This window comes from Pelecanus crispus, chromosome 2, assembly GCF_030463565.1.
Source record: "Pelecanus crispus isolate bPelCri1 chromosome 2, bPelCri1.pri, whole genome shotgun sequence".
NCBI lineage: Eukaryota > Metazoa > Chordata > Aves > Pelecaniformes > Pelecanidae > Pelecanus > Pelecanus crispus.
This window is the reverse complement of record NC_134644.1, coordinates 148,060,103-148,082,533: the sequence shown is the minus strand read 5'-3', so window position 1 is coordinate 148,082,533 and position 22,431 is coordinate 148,060,103. Positions and strand designations below refer to the sequence as shown.

Genomic DNA, 22,431 nt, shown 5'->3' with positions numbered 1-22,431 from the left:
GAGGCCGGCTGGGAGAAAGCAAGTGTTGGCTGTCGTGCATCCTCTGCCCTCGGATGGTAAAACGGACGCTTCTGGAAAATGTCAGTCCTCTTGTGAGCGCAGGGGTTGACGTTGGGGTGCTTGTGCCGTAAAGATGGTAAAAGAGTGGGGCTTGTCATCGCTGTGATGAGCGATGCCTTCAGCCCAGCCAAAATGATTGAAACCCAGTGTTTTGAGGCGTGACTATAAAAGCCAGGTATTTTTTGACTATGGAAAATGAGGTGAAATGAGCATGTTTGTAGAATCCTACTGTATCTTTGGAGCGGCAGCCCTGTGAGGGGATGAATAGGCGGCCGTAAGGTTTTGCACATTAAATGGGTGTCTCGGGGGTTTGCTAGAGCACTACTCAGATGACACTTGTTCAGTCCCATGGATGGTGTGGGAGCACCACAGTACCAAAACCAGCGTCTTTGGATGAATGACAGTGCAGTTCCCTGTGCAATCCTCGTGTCACCTGCTTGCGCTGTGAGGAGCCCATTCGAGAGCCAGGATGGTTGTTACCTAAATGCATGGAAGGTGACTTAAACTCTCAGTACTTTGGCTGAGAGGTGTAAAATGGGCACAGCCCCAGCTCTCACCTTTATTCTCCACTTTCTGTTCATTTGCACATCTCTAGAGCCCGTGACGGGAAGGCAGGAGAGTGTGGGGTTTTAGGTATCCATGTTTTAGGTATCTGTTCCTCTCTTTTGCTCAGGATGGCTGGAGGGCTGCGTCTGCAGGTGGGTTTCCTGAGCAGTTACACCTGTGGATGCACACATGCCTAGTCCCGCCTCAGACTCCCAGGCACCGTGTAAATGTGTTTGCCAACAATAGAAGCAGCTCACAATACTACATTCACTCCCTGGTTTACTAAAGAAAAAAATTATATAGGAATGTAATTCAGTGGTACCAAACGCTGAATTACAGTGCAATCAATTTAAATCCTTTTTTTTTCTTTTTTTTATTCAAACTAACAGGCATTCTGTAATGTTAATAACCCATGCAATGGGGAAAAAGGTATGTTTAGAATTTATCTAATAGTCTTCAGAATAGTGATGATTAACTCCGATGTCTCATTGTACTCTGGGAAGGCTTATGTCTTTGTGTATAATCATGTAAATGTTGCTTGTTACCGTTTTTTTCTGATGTTACAAGTCATTGATTTTCTTAGTAACTTATTTAGGAATAATGCCTTTTTTTTTTTTTTTGATACTGACAGTGATTTTTGGATTGAAAACAATGGGTAGAAAAGATGCTTCTACAGCAAGGACTCCTGTTGACCAGTACAGGAAACAAATAGGTAAGAGATCTGAAGAAAAGTTTGTGTGCTTAAAAAAGTCTGTTTTTTTTCAACCAGACCAGTTAGTGTAAAAAAATGTATTATTCCTTTTCAAAAACTTTGTTTTGCTTGCGAGTGGTGCAAAATAATGCATGCTTCAGGGAAACGTTTTTTATATGCTGTTGAGTAATTCATTCACCAAAACCTTTTATGAAGACAGTGTTTTGAGTAACTTGAAAAAGTCCATGCTCTGTGTTTGGAAATACTAGTGAAATACTGCAGTGCAGTGGCTCCACGATGTTTCTGAACTGTTGGAACTTTCCTGATTTTCCTTTTTGTCTCCAGTTTAGAATATTTCTAACAAAACACTCTTCTTGCTTCATAACAATTTTTGATACACTGCATGATACAGACCTTAATGTTGTATAACTGCATTTCTTCTTACACTAATGGAATACTTTTAGCATGTTAATCGTTTATTTTCCTAGGTCTTTTTCTGTTCTTACCCATTGTATATGTAGGTAACTTGGTATGCAAAGTACGCACATGCACACACACGAATACACACATGTACACTCACGCAGATACCTACATAGCACACTCAAATCCCTATTTCTTCACTTAAATGCAAAGGTAAGTGACTTCTTTTGGAATCCATATATGACGATTCTGTCTCTCTAGGTGTTAAATAATATTATAAAACAGACACAATATTTTAAAAATACGTATATAAAATGAAGTACCTTAATCTATACTCAGTTATTTAAGTAAATGACTTTGTTTTACAGTTGCTAAGCACCCACATCTGTGTTTAAATATGCAGAAAACCAGCAAGTGTCTGGGGAAAAAAGGCTGTTTATAATGTACATTCTCATGGTGAAAGAGCTAGGGGTATGTGAACAATCTTATTTTTATCATGTCTTAATTTTTTTAGTGCTGCCTTATTATTTTAATATAACTGTTCTAATGGTCTTTTCTGCATTTAAAGTTGAAAGTAAGGGACTGTTTTGTATTTTATTTGCTTTAGACAGCTGTGAAATGCTCTATATTTCCTAATCTTGGGCAGTTTGTGTGGCTGACTTCCTCAGTTCATTCTCTGAGATGGTTAGAAACATGGCTGAAAAATTCTGAGTACCTTTACAGATGGGAAGCAGATATACTGGAAAAATGTTTAAATAGATGGGCTCTCTGCTTTTGTGCGATTTAGTTTTTGTGTAGAAAACCTTGCAAGGAAACTATTACCCAGCAGAAGATGACACCGCGAATATTTCACCCAAATAGGTTTGGTGAGAAGTGGGAGCCCTGCAGCTCATCTTCAGGACAACTCATCCCATATAACTGTGTGTTTGGAGAGAGGATGATTGCATCAGCCTTCTGGCATTTTCTCCACATGTTTTTCATCGCGGTCACTTCTTTTTCAGCCATGTCCTTTAGGGTTGCTTTTCTTCCTCTTGTGAATGCCTTCAGGTGATCACGGTTGGAGTTGTTTTTTGAAGTTCTGTCAGGGTGAAAGAGACTGGTGATCTCCAGCGGGATCCCTGCAGAGCAGGCTGGGCTGCTGGAGCACCAGGGGTGTGTAAAGCTGCATCTAAGTATGACACTCACAAAATTACCTCCTGCTTTTTCACAGCTTGGGCTATTTCTTGCATATTACTACCATGCAGCACCATGGTTGCACATCTCATACCTGTGAGATGCCTGGACTGATCAGCTGTGCCTTGAGCAGGGGAGAGGACACTGGGGGCAGGAGTATTTGTATTGGGGCCCAGCACTCTGAGGGATCCTGTTATGTAGCTGACTCTCTGTTTTTGGGCTAGCATGTTGTCTGAACACTTTGACACCTTCCATGTTATATGATGCAGCACTGCGATCCACTTGGTACAGCAAGATACAGTGTCTGAGGGGTCTCATAATAAGCTCATTTTCCTCAGATGCGACGCATTGCTCTTAACTTGGCAAAAACAAGTGTTAAAAATTATCATAGGAAAGAATCTCACACTGGCAGGCAAATAAACTATGTAGCCTAGGAGGTGTTTCTGTGATTGTAGTATTCCTTAGAGGACAGAGAGCAAGAACTAAAATAGACTATCCATCGCCTTTTGCTCTGATGATGGCTGTTTCAGCTCCCACTCTGGTCATTCACTGATATAGGCACAGAGTTTGCCAGTGGAAATTAGTTCTCTGATCTCACCAGTGAACTTATGAATGTGAGAGGCGGGAGTTGAAAATTTATGGATATGGTTTTATACTGTAATGTTGCGGGCGTGTTTGGGTTTTACGTATAAGCATTTTGGGCTAGCTTTAGACCTGGTAGCTGAGCTTAATGGAGCTATCCCTCTAGTCTCATTATGCATTTAGGTGTATATAGGACAAATAGGTGTATTATTGACAAATACTGTCCAATAAAGAACTTATCTTGCCATAGTGAATATGGAAATCTTTAATCTTTTTGCTATTACTTCTTGATTATTTTTTTTTTCTTTTTGTATAGTTTTGCATAAGTGATTGTCCTGGTTTCGGCTGGGATAGAGTTGGTTTTTTTTTTCCTTCTAGTAGCTGGTATAGTGCTGCGTTTTGAATTTAGTATGAGAAGAATGTTGATAACACACTGATGTTTTAGTTGTTGCTAAGTAGTGCTTACACTAGTCAAGGACTTTTCAGCTCCCCATGCTCTGCCAGGTGCACAAGAAACTGGGAGAGAGCACAGCCAGGACAGCTGACCCCAGCTGGCTGAAGGGCTATTCCATACCATATGGCGTCATGTTCAGTATATAAACTGGGGGAGGGTTGGCTGGGGGGCAGCGGTCGCTGCTCGGGGACTGGCTGGGCGTTGGTCAGTGGGTGGTGAGCAATTGCATTGTGCATCACTTAATTTGTATATTCTTCTATTATTATTATTATTATTATTTTCCCTTCCTTTGCTGTCCTATTAAACTGTCTTTATCTCAACCCACGAATGTTACTTCTTTTTTCTTTTTTCCCCCGATTCTCTCCCCCATCTCACTGGGGGGGGAGCAAGTGAGCAAACGGCTCTGTGGTGTTTAGCTGCCTGCCGGGTTAAACCACAACAGTGATGATAATTCATCTGTTTATCACAGAATCACAGAGTGGTTGAGGTTGGCAGGGACCTCTGGAGGTCATCTGGTCGAAAAACCCTGCTCAAGCAGGGCCACCTACAGCCAGTTGCCCAGGACAGTGTCCAGATGGCTTTTGAGTATCTCCAAGGAGGGGAACTCCACAACCTCTCTGGACAACCTGTTCCTGTGTTTGACCACCCTCAAAGTAAAAAGTTTTTTTTCCTTATGTGTTTCAGTGTGTGCCGTTTGCCTCTGGTCCTGTCACTGGGCACTGAGAAGACCCTAGCTCTGTCCTGTTTGCACCCTCCCTTCCGATATTTATATACATTGATGAGGTCTCCCCTGAGCCTTCTCTTCTTCTGGGTAAACATTCCCAGGTCTCTCACACTTTCCTCATAGAAGAGATGCTCCAGATCCTTAGTTTTAACTCCCCTTGATCTAATTCTTCATGATCTGATTTAATTCAGATACTTATTAGAAATTATACAGGAAGAATTTCAATTTTTTCTTAAAATCAGTTTGTCAAATAAGCCCTAGATTTGGCAGCTTAGGTACTTCTGCAGGGATGCGTTAGTGTGAGGCTGTTCAGTGGAAGGCCTCCCAGAATACAGAATGCCGTCATACTCCAGGACTGTGTAGCTTATGGGAGGGTCATTCTTGTTCGTAGGAGAAGAGACAGAAGGCTCATCTGTTTTGGAGATGGACGTTTGATCACCCTTTCCCAGACAGGTTATATCTAGAAACAGTGGGCAAAAGGATGAGACATGCATGGGGCCTGTCTTTACAAAAATTAATTTTTCAAACCCTTTTAAAGTTCTAAATCCATGTTTGGAGTGATTGCAGTCCTTCCTTTCCAGGCGTTTGGTATCTATGGGTTCTTGAAAATATTATGATGGATGCTAACTGAACAGCTATCTCTTGCTGACTAATGGTGCGGCGTTATTTTTTAGCTCATGATTTAATGTTTTCTAGCCCTGCTGAATAGAAGGTAACCAGACTGAAATGTTTTTATTACCTTTTTTTTTTGATGGAAAATGGCAGTCTTCAAGGAACAACATGTCACAAAGTCACGTCAACTTCAACACAATTTTCAGTTAGATGTTTAGTGGAGTAATTTGAAATAAAAGCAGATTTTTAATTTCATTTTGTTCCAAGCTTTCTGTTTTGTTCTGAGTTTCCATACGGCATACCACATGTTTGCCCTGTGCCATGGTTCAAGTTCATGTTGATCACTTCAGTTCAGGCGTTTGCCTTTTTCTCTCCTCCGTGAGCTCAGGATCGCTCATGTCTTGTTTGCCGCTGTGCTGTTAGCAGTTGCTGTTTGCTTCAGTAGCATTTTCAGAGGATTCCCCCAGCATAGAGATTGATATTGCTCTTCTCTGTCAGCTGGCGTTCGGCCACCTCTCCTGCCACCAGCCAAAATTCGTCTGTAGTGCCTCTCGTTCAGCAAGAGCTCCAGTATCCGACAGCGGCACTGCCTTTTCCGCGGGGAGCAGAGGCAGCATTTTAGTTATCAGACAAAACTGGCACTGGCTTCGTGAAGGCTGTCCCCAAGTGGGACAGGGAACTACAGCAGTAACCTTTTCAAACTGGCTTAGACTGTGCCTGGAGGAGGGAGAACGGCGCCAAGGGAATCTCTCCCCATTCAGTTCCCTGTGAGCAGCCGAGGCTCTGGAGGAGGCACGAGGAAAAGTAATTTTAACGCTCTTTATTCAGCTCTCTCTCACATACCCAAACATATACCTGCAGTGCAGCAGCAAATGGGGCAGCTCTTCTGCATAGCGTTTCCTTCTCACTGCTGCTGTTTGTGCTGCTGTGCTTAATTTGCTGGGATTGGAGGAAAGGTGTGAGGCAGTATGCATCTTTCTGCTTTTATGCAGCTTTGCTCCGCAAATGCTGTGAAAATAGCAACAGGTTTTGCACCATATTTGCTTTGTTTACTGTTATGTGTGCTTTAAGTTCCCAGAACAATTCCACATGTATATTTTCCATCCTTCTTCATCTGGTGTGTCGCTTGCTCGGCATGGAAGCCGCAGGATTTGTGGGTAGTGTTCATGACTCGTGTGATTGCGGGATCCTAAGCAGGCATACTGAGAGGATTATAGCATAACTAAAACCTGGTCTACAAATCAGGAATAGACATACTTTTGGCTCCCATTACTATTGTGTTGCTGTAGCATAATTTTTCATGAGGAGAGGTTGTTTGCCAATCATTCAACCTCCAATTTGTAGACTCAGAGGTCTGCTTATTGTCTGCTCTGTGTCTTCTGACTTGCCGGCTTGATCCTTTAGGGGCTGGAGCTTATATAGGCATAGCCCAGGGGATCTCTGGAGTAAACAAAGCTCCTCGCATCCCTCGGGAAGGAGTAGAAATTATGAATGAAAATAAATTCTCTTTTTGTTTTAGAAAGCGCAAGGTGCTAGGCTGAGCATGATGGCTCGGTGGTGGAGGCGGTGCTCATTGGCATAGCACACGCAGAGCGATGGGGCAGTGAAGGGGACTGGGTGGGAGTCCTCAGACCCCAGCTGTAGCAGTGCAGGAGGGGAGAGAGAACTGCCCACCTGAACCAACAGATAAAACCCTATGGGTAAAGTCGCCCCTTTTTTAAAACTCCACAGTGCGGGGAGCTGGTGGCTTGCCCACAAGAAAGGCACCTCATCCTAGCGCCAAGGGTTGTGGTCCCACTGTAGCCCTGATGGGATGGAGAAGAGCTTGCTTCTCAGCACGAGCGTGGTGGGCAGAGCTGGGCTCTGTTGCCTCCCAGCCTCCTGCGCAGGGTAGCTCAGCTCTCAGAGGGGTGATTGCGAAGGAAAGCAGTCCCAGTCCCCCAAACCAGGAGTCGGTTGTGGTAATACGGTTGCACGGACGATATGAAGGAATAGACCTTGGCAAGATGGGTGGGTGGGTGGATGATGAATGGGTGGGGACAAGCAGCAGCAAGAATGTCTCTGGGATTCCCCCCTCCAGCTGCCAGCTCAGTCGTGAGCATGGACCTGTTGCCTCCTGTCTCCAGAGGGAAGCCCTTCTTGTGGCAGAGTGCCATCTCCACTTGCCCCGCTCCTAAAAGAAGTTTCTTTACTCTCTGCCACCTCACCTTTTTCTCCGTTTTCTGTTACTGTTCACCTCTATTTTTTTTTTACAGAGTTAATGTCCCTCTGCCTTCCTTATCCTGAGTAGCGCCATTACATACTCAAATCAAACTGGCCACTAGCAGTCTTCCTTTCCAGCCGAAAAAAAGGAAAACTGTTACATTTTGTTACTTTCTTCTGAAATATATTGCATACTTTGAAGTGAAATGTGATTGTTTTGTTTTGTTTTGGATCAGGAAATGTTTGTTATCAGCATCAAAATTTTAGATTTCATTTCTGAAACAACAGCAACAGCAGCAACAACAAAAAACGTTTGGACTGAATTTGTGCTGAAGATTTCAAAATCGCACCATTTGTCACAAAACAGGAATTCCTGTATCTTTTGTCTGTTATGAAAAGGCACAGGACCAGAAGGCAGCATTTGCATCATCGAGATTGCTCTCCACCGTCACGAGCAAAGATGTAGCAGGACTGCTGTCAATGGAAGGAAAATTCTCCACCCTATTTTTTTAATTAGTCATCTTTTTTTTCCCCATATTTGATATCAGCCACCTAGTTATTGGGGGAAGGGTAGGGAGGGGAAGAGTACAGAAACAAATAGTTGCTATTCTAAGTTGAGACAAAAAGGGAAGAGACCTCTCTTACTGTTTACTTAGAGTGTAAAAACAACTGAAGAAATAGGCAGTTCCAGTGCACCACGCATGCCCTTTTTTTTTTGCATGTGGAACATTACATTTACTCTCTTGAATTTTTCTAATAAAAATGTACTATTAAGCACATAATAAAGAGAAGTAGGGAAAAAACCCTCCTTTTGCTATTATGTGTGACTGTTGGCAAGTTTTGGAATCTTTTCCCGTGCTGAGTTTTGTACTTTAGAGTGATATGCCACGGATACCACGTGTAGTCCTTTTTCTTTTGTTTGGGAGGAGGTTTTATGAAGAATGGATTTCTTTGTCACAAAAATTGAACTAGATCTTTTGGTCAGTGATTGCTGGTTTGATTTCAGTTCTGTGCCAGTGGCATCGCTTCTTGGAATCTAAAGCAGGAGCAGCTGAGGAAAAAACACTGCTGTAAAGTGAAGCCTGGTCTGGCTGTACTAATTTAATCCACATTTTGTGACGATTGGGATGTTTTTAAATATGTTCTGTGGAGGCTGATGGTGGATTTTAGGCACATACAGTATGTGATCACTTATTTTTTAAAGTCCAAAGCAGTAAAGCTATGTTTTATTGCCTTGGCTTAGAGCATAAAAGGTGATGGTAGATCTGGATATGTACTTGTGTTTGCGTGGATATTATTTAATTACAGATAATTACAGATTTTGTAAAATAAAAGATGTAGCACTCTTTTTTTGATGCAGTTAAGTTTTATCCAGCCATTGTCCCGCAATGGAGGGTGGCAGTCTGTTAAACCTCTGCTGCTCCTCCACAGTCTGGACTAGCAGAAATGAAGGAAGCAAGGAGTCTGGTGAGCATTGCAGGGGGTACTGGTCTAAGAAGAAAGGCATAGAGTCCCCTTGGCTCAATTCAAGAGGTTTAACTGAAGGGACTTTTGTATTTCATGGGGCGGGAGGGGCGGCTGCAGAGCCAGGGGGCTGTGGGAGTGTGTACGTGCACCGTGCAGAGGTGCCGAGGAGGAAGGTGGTGTATCTAACCCTTGGCTCCCATCCCCTCTCCACAGCAAAGGCCTAGAGTTTCTTTTGAACTTTTTTGATTATACTACTTTTACTATACGTTTATACTACATTTGTTTAGTACTTTTATACAGATGGAGGCCCATAGTCTGCTCTTATTTTAGTCTCATCAACAATATCACCATTTCACTCAGTGGAGTTGCTATGAATTTTTTTATAGGTGTAAATGAGAGTGAAATTTGACACGCTGTTTCCGATTGCTGAACTGCATTTCAGCATGGTGCTATTTCAAGCACTTGCAATTCCTGTAAGTTATCTGGTGTCTACAGGGCTCTTGCAATGATACATATTTGTGCTTGTACTTACTCTCAGCTTCTGATCCATTCTTCAATGGATTCACTTCTGCAGTCAAAAAAATCAACCTAAAACAACTTCTTCGCATCCTCTCCAAAACACATAAAAATTTCACTATAGACACATAAGCATGTATGTATTGCATTCAGAGGCAGAGCAGTTTAACATTTTTAGAAATTCCTTCACCAGGCTTTGAAAATCTTAGCTCTATGTGTGAAGGGTAGACTTAAAAGTACTCGTATCTCAGTGTGAGTCTGTAAGTCTAACTTTAGACACCCATTCTAAAAAATGTCAGACATAATTTTTCTGTGTATACAATGTTCATATATATGCGTTCTCTGCGTGTGGTTCATGTGCTTATATTTGTAGTTAATACTATGTCAATATAAATGCAAGGAGAGTTGGGCAGTGAAATACAAATCTGTTTTCTGTACTTCATCACAAGGCAGCAGCGCAGAAGGCATAAGAATGAAATGCCCAGTGCACATGCATCTATAAAGATGTGCTTGATAGGTGTTTAAGGTGGCCGTAATGCATAGTTGTAACTGTATTTCTTCAGTTACAATGCTGTAAGATGTAGCACTCTTTTTTTGATGCAGTTAAGTTTTATCCAGCCATTGTCCCGCAATGGAGGGTGGCAGTCTGTTAAACCTCTGCTGCTCCTCCACAGTCTGGACTAGCAGAAATGAAGGAAGCAAGGAGTCTGGTGAGCATTGCAGGGGGTACTGGTCTAAGAAGAAAGGCATAGAGTCCCCTTGGCTCAATTCAAGAGGTTTAACTGAAGGGACTTTTGTATTTCATGCCTCAGGACGTGACCATGTGCATTATGTAGTTCAGCAGGTATTGCACCTATTTATGGCCTTAGAAATGTGTTAGATGTCTGTGTTCAGGGTAAGCATGACTATAGAACAGTAATCTGGCTTTTGCAATGAATTTGTTCACATTGGTGCTTGCTGTCATGTGGTCCATTAATTGCATGTTGTCAGGGATTTCTGTAACTGGTTTGTATTAAAAATATTTTTTAGTGGGAGCTTTTGCATCTATTATGCCTTATTTTGGAAAAAAGTTAGGAACTGGCTACATTGTGGTTTTCAAGGTCTTAAACTATTTATGGGATTGTCTGCTAGGCCCTACATATTACTTGCAGGCTTTAAGTGTTGGATGGGAAATGAAGTAACAGGGCAGCAGGAGAATGATCTTAGTAAGCTCAGACTGCTAGAATGAAAATATAGAAAGGCAATTGCTTAATTTGAATTACAGTTACAGAAATCACAAACATCATGCGACTAGCTCTTGCTTTTACTCAATAGTACAGGCTGATTAAAAATAAGCACTATTGAAAGTATTCACACATTCAAAGTTATTTTGAGATGTTTCATTTGTGTAGCAGTTGGATCAGTACAGCAAAGCACCATGAAGTGAACAAAGAGCTCTACAATAAGAAGTGGAGTGTGGGAAATCAAATCCTCTGCCCTGATTGAGCACTCTGGTTGCAGTCAATAAATTTACAGATAGTATAAGGCAAGCCACTAATATGTTGTTTAATCTCTGAAATACTTTACTTGAAATCTGGTCCTTGTCGTCATCCCAGCTACATAGGTACCCTGTTTACCATGAGACCAACTGAGTGAGTTTTGCTCTGCTAAGCTATTGGTACTATTCTAAAATAACTCATATATTAAATAATAATATTTTCAAGAGTTTTGACTGCCTGTTAAAGAGGAAAGGTGGAAAAAGCCTGCCTTTTCCTTAGTTTATTTTCTGTGAATATCTTATCATTATCACCATATCTGCATTGCTGCTGTAAGATTTGTAGCGATACTGATATCCTCAGTTGTGATATTTGATTTTTTGTTAACAAAGTAAGAGTAATTTTAGAATGCATAGAGTTTTTTGTTAGAATTAATTTTCCTATGGTATTTTAACCAAATACCTGTGGGCTTTCTTGTTCATAAGAATTGGGGTTTGGATGATCTAGGGTGTGATAGGTAAGAGGCTTTGACACAGCTCGTCACTAAATCACTTGCTCAGGTTCAGCCTAGGTGATAGTCGTGGGAAGATGGTAACTGCCTGGCAGATGTTGGGTGGCATTTATGATGCGATGTTTGTGCATTCAGTTCCTAGTGGAGAAGTGTTAGAAAACATCATTATTTGTTGGCAGTCAAAACAGAGAGGAGCTGGATAATGAACTAGCATATGGAGTGAAACAGTGCCTCACCATTAGACATGGTCCCTTCAGCTCAAGGTTACGGTATACTGATGAGAGCATGGCCCAGATTCACTGAAGCTCTTGTCAGCTGCCTCTGAGTCTGAACTCAGAGGATGCGTTAAATCCCTCAGCGTTGGACCTCTTGAGCATACTGTTCGTGTTGACCTGCCTCATAGCAGCGCTAATTAACGTGGCCACGGTGCTGTGTACTATGGCAGTGCATCTCCTGATTTGAAGCTGTCTTGCACCTAACCAGTTCACGTCACAGGCAGAATGAGTGTGCAACTGTTTGTGTAGACCTGGCCTGAGGGACCTTCAGGCACTGTCACTGAAGAGCTGGAAGAAGTTTTAAGTAAAAGTAGAATGCAGGTGGGGCCTCCTAGGAGTTTTGCCAGCATTGAGTGGGGATGTGTAAGAAACACCTCTGTAGGCTTCTCTTTGACAAAGTTTGGGCTGGTGATTCATGTCTGCACTTGTGGGTTAAACAAGCCTGCTACTGCTTTCTGGCACAGGGGCCAGCTGGCATCAGATGACCCTGACCATACTGTTAAACTGTTTTATCTCTAAAACAGAGTGGCTGCTTGCAGACTGCCTGTTGAAAATTGCTCCAGGCCTGTGTTAACTCTTGAGCCATGTATAGCAATTGCTTGGGAAAGGGCTGCTCTGGGCACAAACTGTGCCAGGGACTGTTGTAACAACTGGAGGGTGCGGACCATTGACTTCCAGTTCCTATTGGCGTTGTATACTATGTTGGTATACCAGCAACCAGATAGCCAGAGGGTACAGTTTGACATTACAAAGTGACCTTTAGCAACACCTACCTCTCTCTACTTGTTCCTGTTCCCATGTCACAGTGTATTACTATACCATCCTCTGGGATGGCACAGCTGTTTGTATGCCATTTTGATCCAGCTTGAAGAAAAAGATGTGCTGGGCAGTTTTTCAGATGAATCAATTCCCTAATCTGCTTCATCATCTGGCTGCATGCACAAACTGAGCTAATACGCATTGAAGAGCAGGACAGCACACTGCAGGGACTGAAATGCGTGGCAAAACTCAGGCCAACAAGTGCCATAAGCCAGTATTGCTGTTGAACATATTGCAAAGCCAAGCCACACCTCGAGTGAGGCTAGACAGAGTCTTTATTCCGTATAACATGCAGATTGAACAAATTAGGAAGTGTAAGAAGGATTCTCTTCCTGCGTAGGCTTCCCGGAACTTCTTGGAATCACTTTTGATTTTAGTCCAGTGGCCTCTGTAGGTCAGATCAGTCCTACTGGCTGAATTACTTTATGAATAATAACTATGATAGTTTAAATACATGTATTTTTAGAGGTATTGTACACTGTCTGCAGTGAACAATGATGTTGTTTTCCATATATGTGGAAGGCACAAAAAAAAAATGAATGCGGTTCTTTTTTTGGCACAGCCTTTCCCATAATGTTCAGGTACAGTACAGTGTATTTTGCCTACTGAACATTAGAAAGAAATGGAGTGAAGTGACTAGTAGGATTATCTCTGAAGAAATACTTTTCCAGAAAAGATAGGCTGCGGTCCACTGCGTCTTTTCTGGAATAGATGGGGACTGTGCAAACTAGAATGAACTGCACAGGGAGAAACATTGAATAAATTGCAAATCAAATAGAACTGAAGGTACAATCCTTAACATACTTCATAGTGTGAAGTGTCTCAGAAAATCAACCTGTTAAGTACAATACCAGATGGAAACGATTGGTAGAGTTACAAGAAAATCAGACTCATGTCTGTAACACAGGAGGCTCTGTGTATCTTGATAGGCAGCTTGGAAAACCACAGACCTCATAGCATATATTCCATGGAAGAGTTTCTGTCCAAATGGCTTAATGGAAAAAGCAAATATGACCTGTTGTGTTTGTGTAGAGAAAACTCTCAAATTCTGATGAGTAATCATCATGAAAAGGACAAAAGGGGAAGTGCTTTCATGTACTGTTGAGAGAGGGAAAATAAAATACTTTGGCTATGGCAAAAGCAGAAAAAAATGTAGTCCACAGAGGGTTGTCTTCCTCATCTTACTTCTATCACTGATGCAAAAAGAGAAATTAAAAAGCATAATGGTGTTAACTTTTTTGCTTTATCCAGCTACCTTTCAGGTAATTTTTAGTCTGAAGAGAAACACTTCCTACAGTCAAGAGGCCATGAGTAGGAAGGTTGGATTTTATGGTGATGGATATTTGGGACAGGTATCACACTACTGAATTTAGCAGAGTTATTTCAGATGCTCATCCTTGTAACTGGGAGCAAAATCAAGTCTGTAAGTGTGAAGATAAAATGAATAACATTTAGATACTGGAAAGGCTTATTATGTTTCTTCATGATTTGTTTGTTGTCTGTTATCAAAATACTATCAAAGAACTGTGCATGTTGCTAACAGTAATAATTTTGGAAAAGTTTCACAATAAAGGAGGCTAAACACCAGTACTGGTTGCCCAGAGAAGTTGTGGCATTTCCATATCTGGAAATCTTTTGAAACTGCATTGTACGAAGACCTAGGCTACGTGTTCTAACTTCAAAGTTAGCCTGGCCTAGCTTCTGGTTAGAGTAGGTAACCTCCAGAGGTCCCTTCCATCCTGAATTATTCTGACATTGTCTGCCATTATTCTCATTTGTTTCTGAAATGTTGGGAATATTTGCTTAGAGTGGTACTGGCATAGAGTCCTACCACAGAAAAGGTTCTCAGGGTTGCTCAGTATGTTTCTTTGCACGGGCAGAGGAAGAAACAGAAGACTAATGATATGGTACTTCTCATACATCGCTATATGGGAATGTCAGGGTGGGTTGCATCAGCATCTTAAAACATGGCTTATATCTTTACTTTGATGACCAGCTAGCTCGATGCCAATGCTGTCAGTTCATCAGCTGGAAATCTTAGAGGAAAAGTCCCCTTGTTTCTGATGGTCATCCAAAGTATGGTCATGAAAAAAAGTGTGATTTATCCTTGTATGTATTTAAAGTAGAGGTAAGAAATATTAAAGCCATTAAATAGGGCACTGGAGACAGTGCGTTTGAATTACTGAGTACTGCTTTGCTCACCCATGTTTAAGAAAGATGAATCGAAAGTAAAAGAGATGCTGAAAGAACTACTAGGATGACCAAGAAGAGCCGTGTTTAGCACAACTGAACACAAACTAAGACAGATACAGTTCCTCTCAGTGAATGTTTTGAGAGTAGACACTTGGGAAAGACAACAGTCCATATATATCCAGTCTGTAACTGTGTATAAATTTTCCGTAAAGAAACATAGATGGAAATTAGAAGGCAGTTTCTTATCAATAGGAGGTTGAGCTTCTTCAGTAATGTCCTACTTGTAGTGCTAAAGACAAAAAAAAACCCCCAAAGCTCTAACTTGTTTTTTCAGCTGATCGTTTTCTATGAACAAAACTGAATGCTATGGGTGCCTTCACTAACAGAGTACTGGATTTCAGTAGTTCACCAAGTCCTTCCTAGTCATATGTTCCATATGGACAAAGTTTCACTGTGAAGTGGAGCAGCTTTCTGAGGTATTTATAGCTAGAAAATGCATTTGGAAGGATTACCATAACTTTCTGACTGTAGTTTTACTTGTGGAAAAATTAATACTGAGGATTTTCACCAAAATCAAGATTTCAGGAGAACTGAAAACATAATCTTGAATTTCACAGGCTTTTTCTTTTTTGTTGAAGAGAATATGAAATTAATGCTGAAAGTCCAGGCTGAAAGGAGAGACAAGGGAAAAGGGGCACATTTCTGTTGTAACATTAACCTTTGTTTTTCAGTGCCTGCGCTCTCAACATAACGTGGTGAAACTATCAAAACATTTCCACAGCACCATCTTTTCCTGTTTGCTTGTGGGGTTTTTTAATAAACTGCTGGGTGTGCATTTGGTGTTGCTGCTATTTTTGTTCTTTACTTTATAGAAGTGCAGTACTTCAGTCTAATACTGTCTAATACTGTCTACTAATTAGTCTAGTACTGCAGTCTAATAGTAAGTATAGTGTGCAATTTCTTGGAGGATCCCCAGTTGTACACCTTTGACAGGACTTTCCTATGCCACCCCTTGGCCCTAGCTGTTGCAACATGTCACACTGGTAGGATGTGACAGGATGTGACTCAGGCATTTTTGTCATCAAAAAATGTCAGTAGGAAACTGAAAAATGGTTCATACCAAATACTTCTAGCAATTAGCTCATCTCCAGGGGGGCAGAAAAGAGAAACACATAGTATTTGTAGGTTGTCAAGGAGCCTGGGAACATATTTCATTCAGTAAGTAAATAGGAAGAGTTTGGAAACAGTTTACAGCAGGTGCCAAAAGCTGTGGAATAAGGGCATGGTAATATGGGCTGTTTCCACTGCATATATCGCTGACTTAAGTAATAGTAATTTTGTTTTAATAATTTAGTGTCTGCTATTCTGCATATGCAAAAGTGCTTTCTTTAGGTAGAGTTTTCCTTCTCCACCTATCTATTTATTTATTGAGCAGCATATGCAAAATCAGGCATTTTCTAAGACTTATTTTAACCTAGCTTAGTACGTTTTGAAAGACATTCATGTGGGTGTGCAGCCCTAAGCATTACTGAAATCTTTGGCATTAAGATCTTGGAAGCGCATACCAGTATGGGGTGCATTGAAAGAACTTCATTCCCAGTATGTCTTGGAATAGGTCGATGCGTGGGCTAGTGGGTTATAGTTGGGTAAACACCTGGGGTAGAAAGTGATCAAGGCGCATGTATTTATGTGGACTATTGGTCACTAACATATCACAGTGACATATCAATTAAGTCTGCCAATTGGTCATGGTGTGGGTTGCTGGCCTCAGAGAAGAATGAGGTAAGACTATTGCCATGTTTTACCTCATCAAATCTCTGCACTTTTCCTAACCCAAAAGAAGGAAGACTTGTTTAGGACTGCTGGCACATTTGATGAATCAAAATGTGAATGTCTTGTCCAAGGTCATACCCAAAACATGTGGCTGAGAGATGAAAAGATGTTCTGCTCCTCATCTATTACCCTAACCATAAATGCATTTGTCATCTTCCATTGGTCCCGCTCCTCATTTACTACACTTCATACAACATGATCAGTGAGTCTTATCCATATTGACTTAGCTACTGAAAGAGGAAGGGGCTTCTGTGCAGCATATATTATCATAAAATGATAAAAATTAATAGAATTCTGTATTCTGGTGTATATGTTAGGAGCAGACAACTTTATATTTATGCCTTGACTTTTCAATGCCTGCCTTTGAACCTTGCTAGTACCCATATCTGTATTAAAAATACAGGTGGGTGCCTAAAGATTTTTCCTATGATATTTCTGTGGAGAAAAACAATAAAAAATAAAGCACTAGCACACCATGGAGTGAACTGTCAGTGAGTCCTTTTGCTGTACTCTGTAGCCCTTTTATTGTAAGAAAAAAAAATTACTGATTAGAACATGAGCATTAAATTAGCATTGTATTTCTGCCACACCTTTGGATTTTGCGCCAAAAGAACTAAGTAACTCGATGTAAATCTTCATTTCATGCATGTTTCACTCAAATGTTTGTTACAGTAATTTTATTTTAATAATTTAGTGTCTGCTATTCTGCATATGCAAAATCCCTTTGCTAAATTCTTAGAACTTGACATAATCAGATCCACTGGCTTCTTCTTGGGTCTAGGAAAAGTATGTCTGTCATAAGGACTGAGTTGTTACTGAAAGTAAAGTTGTGTCTCTTTTTTTCTGAGGAAATGAAATGTTGAAAAACAGGCTATAGGGAGGGTGTGTGGATTTGTTTTGTGTTTTTTCTGTGTTTCTGTATGTATCTATCTACAAAATGAGACACTGAGAAAAACAATACATTCCAAATGTGAGATAAACCTCTAGGTTGTGAGGAACTGAAAAATGAAAAAGACATATATTGACTGTTTTTCGCTCTGCATGCTATGTGTAATAAATGTGTCCTTTCTGGTATGTTTAAAGAACAGAATCAACCAGAGCAAGAAATATTAATAGAGAACTGTTCAGGTAGTTTACAAATAACCTCTCTCATCTGTCCTGAGCAATACCTGTCCTGTCTGTTGGGAGCCCACCACCACGGGAGGTGGGGGATTTTCTCTGCTGATGCTGCACATCAGGACTTTCCCACAGGAGATGCACTTGAACTAGGACCACGTCATTGGTCACCTAATGGTGCATGGCTGAAGTTCTGTGTCCTGTATCACGTGCTAGACCACACTAGGTGACTCTACACAGAGGGACTTCTTCAGCAAGGGAAGACAGAAGGGGGTGTGGGGTTACGTAGGACCTTTGTGATCAGAGCAGTGCCCATATAAACAGTTTGTGAGGAAACAGGCATAGCTAAAAGTTAGTTTCCTCTTTAATTCTGTTTAGTTTTGTATGCTTTTAATTCCAGGAACTGAAATTGCTTTGTGTGTGCATTTATAAATATTTAACACGCATTTTTAATGAATGAGAAATTGACTTTAAGGGTCACTAGCAGATTCGGTTACTTTTTCAGGTACTTTTTTTAATTGTTTCTCATTATATTTGTAAATGTAATTCTAAAATCTTTAAAAATAAATTAATATAGGCCATCAGAGAATCATCTCTAATAGATAACACTCATGAGTGTTTTTCACTTCTATTACACCATTAGATCAGGATCTCAGAGTTTTTGATGAGTACCAAAGTCTTGCAAGGAAAAGAGATTTCCTAAGGTCATACAGTAATTTTATGGAAGATTCAGGAATAGAAAACAGCTCCATGCTTTATCTGCTCTAACTGAATATTTTTCCAGATGATAGACTATTTTCCTCAGCAGTTTCTCCAGCTTTTGTACGTTTCCTGCAAGAGGTATCGTACTTAAAAGATCATCCTGTGGAAAAAAGTTTCCGAAAAAATGATGCTGGGAGCAGACCTTGTTTCTTTGAATAAATTGCCCTAATACATGTATTTTGCTATTTATTGTTTATAATATAGTCATGTTCAAAATAATACTATTACTGAAACCAAATGACTTTATTCATTAAAACATCAACAGAGCACTGATGGTGGTACGAATGACAAAATAAAATCAAAGGGTCTCAGATAAACTCAGTACCATCACGCTGATAGTGAAGTGATCGGAAAAATGCAGCATTTAAGTTACTTGACAGATTTATATGCCTAAAGAGAAGATGTGAAGTAAAGCCCAGCTATTCTTCATTATATACTGAAGATTGCAGTATTTGTGAATCATACTGGACATTCACCTGTAAGTCAGCCAGTCCAGTCCTGAAGTCAGGAGTAAGGTGCCATTATTTTACGTCTTTTAATACACTGAATGCATTCACATGTAGTTCCTTTTCTATGAGCCTTCAGAAAGAGAAAAGAAAAGGATGGAGTAGTATGTCTGGGAAAATAAAGATAAATTTTAAAGTTAGCCAGGCTCCTCTATCCTATTATCTTAACACAAACACGGATCTCATCACTGGCTCTAGCCCAATTTGGCTTTTGACGGTAAAATTCTGTCTCCTAATGTGCCTTCAGGACATTATTACACCTTTAGTTCTGAGGTCCATAAACCATTACTCTGGGTGCTCATAAATATGCATTTCCTTTACACTTTTAAGTAAGCTGCTATTGCTGTCATTCACTTGTAGTTAAGACCTGTCAGGTGGTGTTTCTGTTGAAGGAAAGAAGTTTAAATTATGGGCGAACTGAAGATATGTAGTTCTTAGGAGTGCTAAAATTATGAGTGAGTTGGAGAGATTATTCCTCACAAGTAATTTTAGGATCCCAAGGGATAATGGTGATGTGTACAAGAGACGTTCCCTTCTCCGCTAATTCCATTAAAAGCCTCTGATTTCTGCATTGCTGGAGTGAGACTCCAATAACCTGCTTTTCCATCTTATATAATCATTTTCACAGTATCCTGTAACATCCACCTCTGCTAAGACTGTCAGTGCATTGACTCCTGGAGTGACAGTGATATATAGGTCTGACAAAGCATCCTTTGCAATATGCTTCATTGAAGTGAGAACTGCAAATGCTGACGGTATTACTGGAAACCTTTTACTTAGGCAGAATTAATAAACTACAACTTGTATTTTGGGATGGTCTTGTAATATACAGCTGGTCCAGAATGATATGACTTACTAGTGAGGAATTACTGCATCTTGGCAGACAGCATCCAATTTATTTTCAATTCTGAGAAAAGCATTATCCACTGGATAAGACACTGGATCAGGAGTTAAGGCATTCAGGATCACGGTTGTGCCATTACTTCTGGTGCCTGACCTCACGCGAGTCTCTTCACCCAGATGTCTTTCATTCCTTGCCCCACTCTTTCCCTTTTTAGACTGTGCCATTGTCCTTGGAGTGTGATGTAGCTGTGATTGTTCGTAGGGTGTCCCCCCTCCGCTCTTGCAGCTTCTCCGCTCCTAGGTGAACGCCATGAATCCTATACTTGGACTAAATCCATAAATTTAGTCTGTTACCTGCAAGTTCTAGCTCCAGTCCAGGCTTGGTTTGGTTCAGACTTGGGAAGCTTTTCTTTAGCACATTGTGACCAGTGGCAAATTAATAGTGAGTCAATCTGAAGCAAAGAATGTTTTTAATCTTGGCAGCAAGGACGCAGGCTAATGTTAAAAGGGATTTCAGCTGAAGAAGGCAGGCATTAAGAGAGGAGTGACCCTAGCTTCTCCTGCACTGCACTGTCTCTAAGGCTCTGTCCCTGGCTCATTGTATGACTTTGTCAATGTTCTTTCTTTGCCGCAAGGCTTTTTTCATTTTCCATGAAATCAGATACATGATTTAATGCTGGGTGATGTACTAATACTGTTCAAATACTGCCATCCTATTGTATGTGAGAACAGAAAACTGTGAAACTGTTAGACGTGGATGCAATGTGGTATCTGCAGTGGAAGTCCTGTACCCTGTTTCATATGGCCTCGTCCGTGCCCCGAGTTGCTCAGGTTTTCTGTGCCACACCCAAGACCTCGCTGTTCCAGCTGGGAAGAAGGAAGCTGTGGGTGACAGCTTGTGTCCTTCCCTTCCTGGCCTAGCTGTCCCCATCCCTCCTCTAAGCAAAGTCCCACAGCAGAACAGCTGGCCAGGTTTGGTTGGGGAGGTCTGTGGCTCCCGGGAGGGTGCTCATGGAGGAGCAGGGGCACAGGACGAAGGGATGACTCCAGATGCATGTGGTGCCACAGTCCCATGGTGACATCCCCCAAGGACAGGCCCAGGATGCCTAATAAGGTTGGACATGTCAAGTAGTGTGGGGTTAACTGCAGCAGAGGGAGAGAGATCCTCCTCTCCTGAAACACCACTGGCCCTTTATCCAGAAAGTTTAATATTATTATTACAGTACTTAAGAGTCATAGAATCATAGAATCGTTTAGGTTGGAAAAGACCTTTAAGATCATCCAGTCCAACCATTAACCTACACTACCAAATCCACACTAAACCAGTCAAGGCTAGACTAGACTAAACCATGTCCCAAAGTGCCACATCTACCCGTTTTTTGAACGCTTCCAGGGATGGTGACTCCACCACCTCTCTGGGCAGCCTGTTCCAATGCTTGACTACCCTTTCCGTGAAGAAATTTCTCCTACTTGGTGATATTGTGGTGCTTAGTCAGCAACCACTGTTGTGAATGACTCAGTGATGTTGTCTGGTAGTAGCATGATATACACCAGAGTGATTGGGAATAAATTTCAAAGGACTGGTATTGAAAACATTTTTGAGGTAGTGTTTGGTTTGGTTCTGTTCATGTGCTCAAGAGGTTAAACTTATTGCCAGAGACGTGGTCTAGAAGAGTTTCTTGCTGGTTCAGATAGGCTAGGGCTGTTGAAGGGGTTTTCTTTGGTGCAGAAAGAGGGAAGGAGGTATTGCTTTCCTTTTGATCACGGTCTTGTAATCATTTACATGTGTGTTGGGTTTTTTCCCTAAAAAAATACCCCAGTAGGGAATCTTTGACTTCTCCTGTGACCTCAGTTGCTCCTGTTCTGTTTAAGGTCAAAAAAAAGCAATTTATGTAAGACTATGGGAGAAATTTCTGGCTATGTAGTTGCGAGGATAAGAAGAACAGAGAAGATCTTTTGTGGAACATCTGTTACATGGATATGCTTTATTGTGAGCAACTGAATTGGATGACCTGGTCATCAGTCTCTATATTTTTCTTTATTGTCTTTAAGTGCTCTCAGTGGAGAACTATTAGTAGTATTTTTCTACCTTCCTGCCTAAGCACAGGCTAGCTTTTATTGGAGCTAACCTCTAGTAATTATAAAGCCAACATCACAGTAACAAGCAAACAGATGAGACATATAATATTGAGAAATATTGAATGCAGCTTCCTCATCCTTCACAGTAAGCTCTTCAGGACAGGGACAGACTGCGTCTTGTATGCTTGTACAGTACAACAAGGAGGTAAGCAACAGCCAATGTGATTTGTCAAATGCATTCAATTTTCTTCTCTGACAGAGTAGCAAACCTTATCGATGGGGAAGAGGAAGAGGTGCCATATGCCTTGAACTTGTCAAGGCTTTTTGACGATGTATTCTGGTAAACAAACTGGAGATGTATAAATATGAAGCTACTGCAAGATGGATACCAAATTGGTATGAAAGCTGTTCTCGGTAGTTATTAATGGTTTATTGTCTGTTTGTAAAGGTGTAAGGAGGAATTCATAGTGGTCTGTCCTGGACCCAATATTTTAATTGCAAGTGGGATGATGAATTTAGTTTGCAAATTATACCAGTAAGGGAGGCAGTAAAGAGATAAGACTTTAAGATTA

General features: G+C 41.1%; 1 protein-coding gene across 1 annotated transcript in view; it reads left to right on the top strand.

Annotated features, from left to right (window-relative positions):
- The first annotated feature begins 734 nt into the window (after window positions 1-734).
- The window catches only part of TRIQK (triple QxxK/R motif containing), a 42,853-nt gene continuing 21,156 nt past the window's right edge, over window positions 735-22,431 (top strand). Inside the window, exons 1-3 of the mRNA XM_009490167.2 lie at window positions 735-758; window positions 996-1,035; window positions 1,238-1,318. Of these exons, the coding sequence (XP_009488442.2) occupies window positions 735-758; window positions 996-1,035; window positions 1,238-1,318 (145 nt within the window). The remainder of the gene's footprint in view (window positions 759-995; window positions 1,036-1,237; window positions 1,319-22,431) is intronic.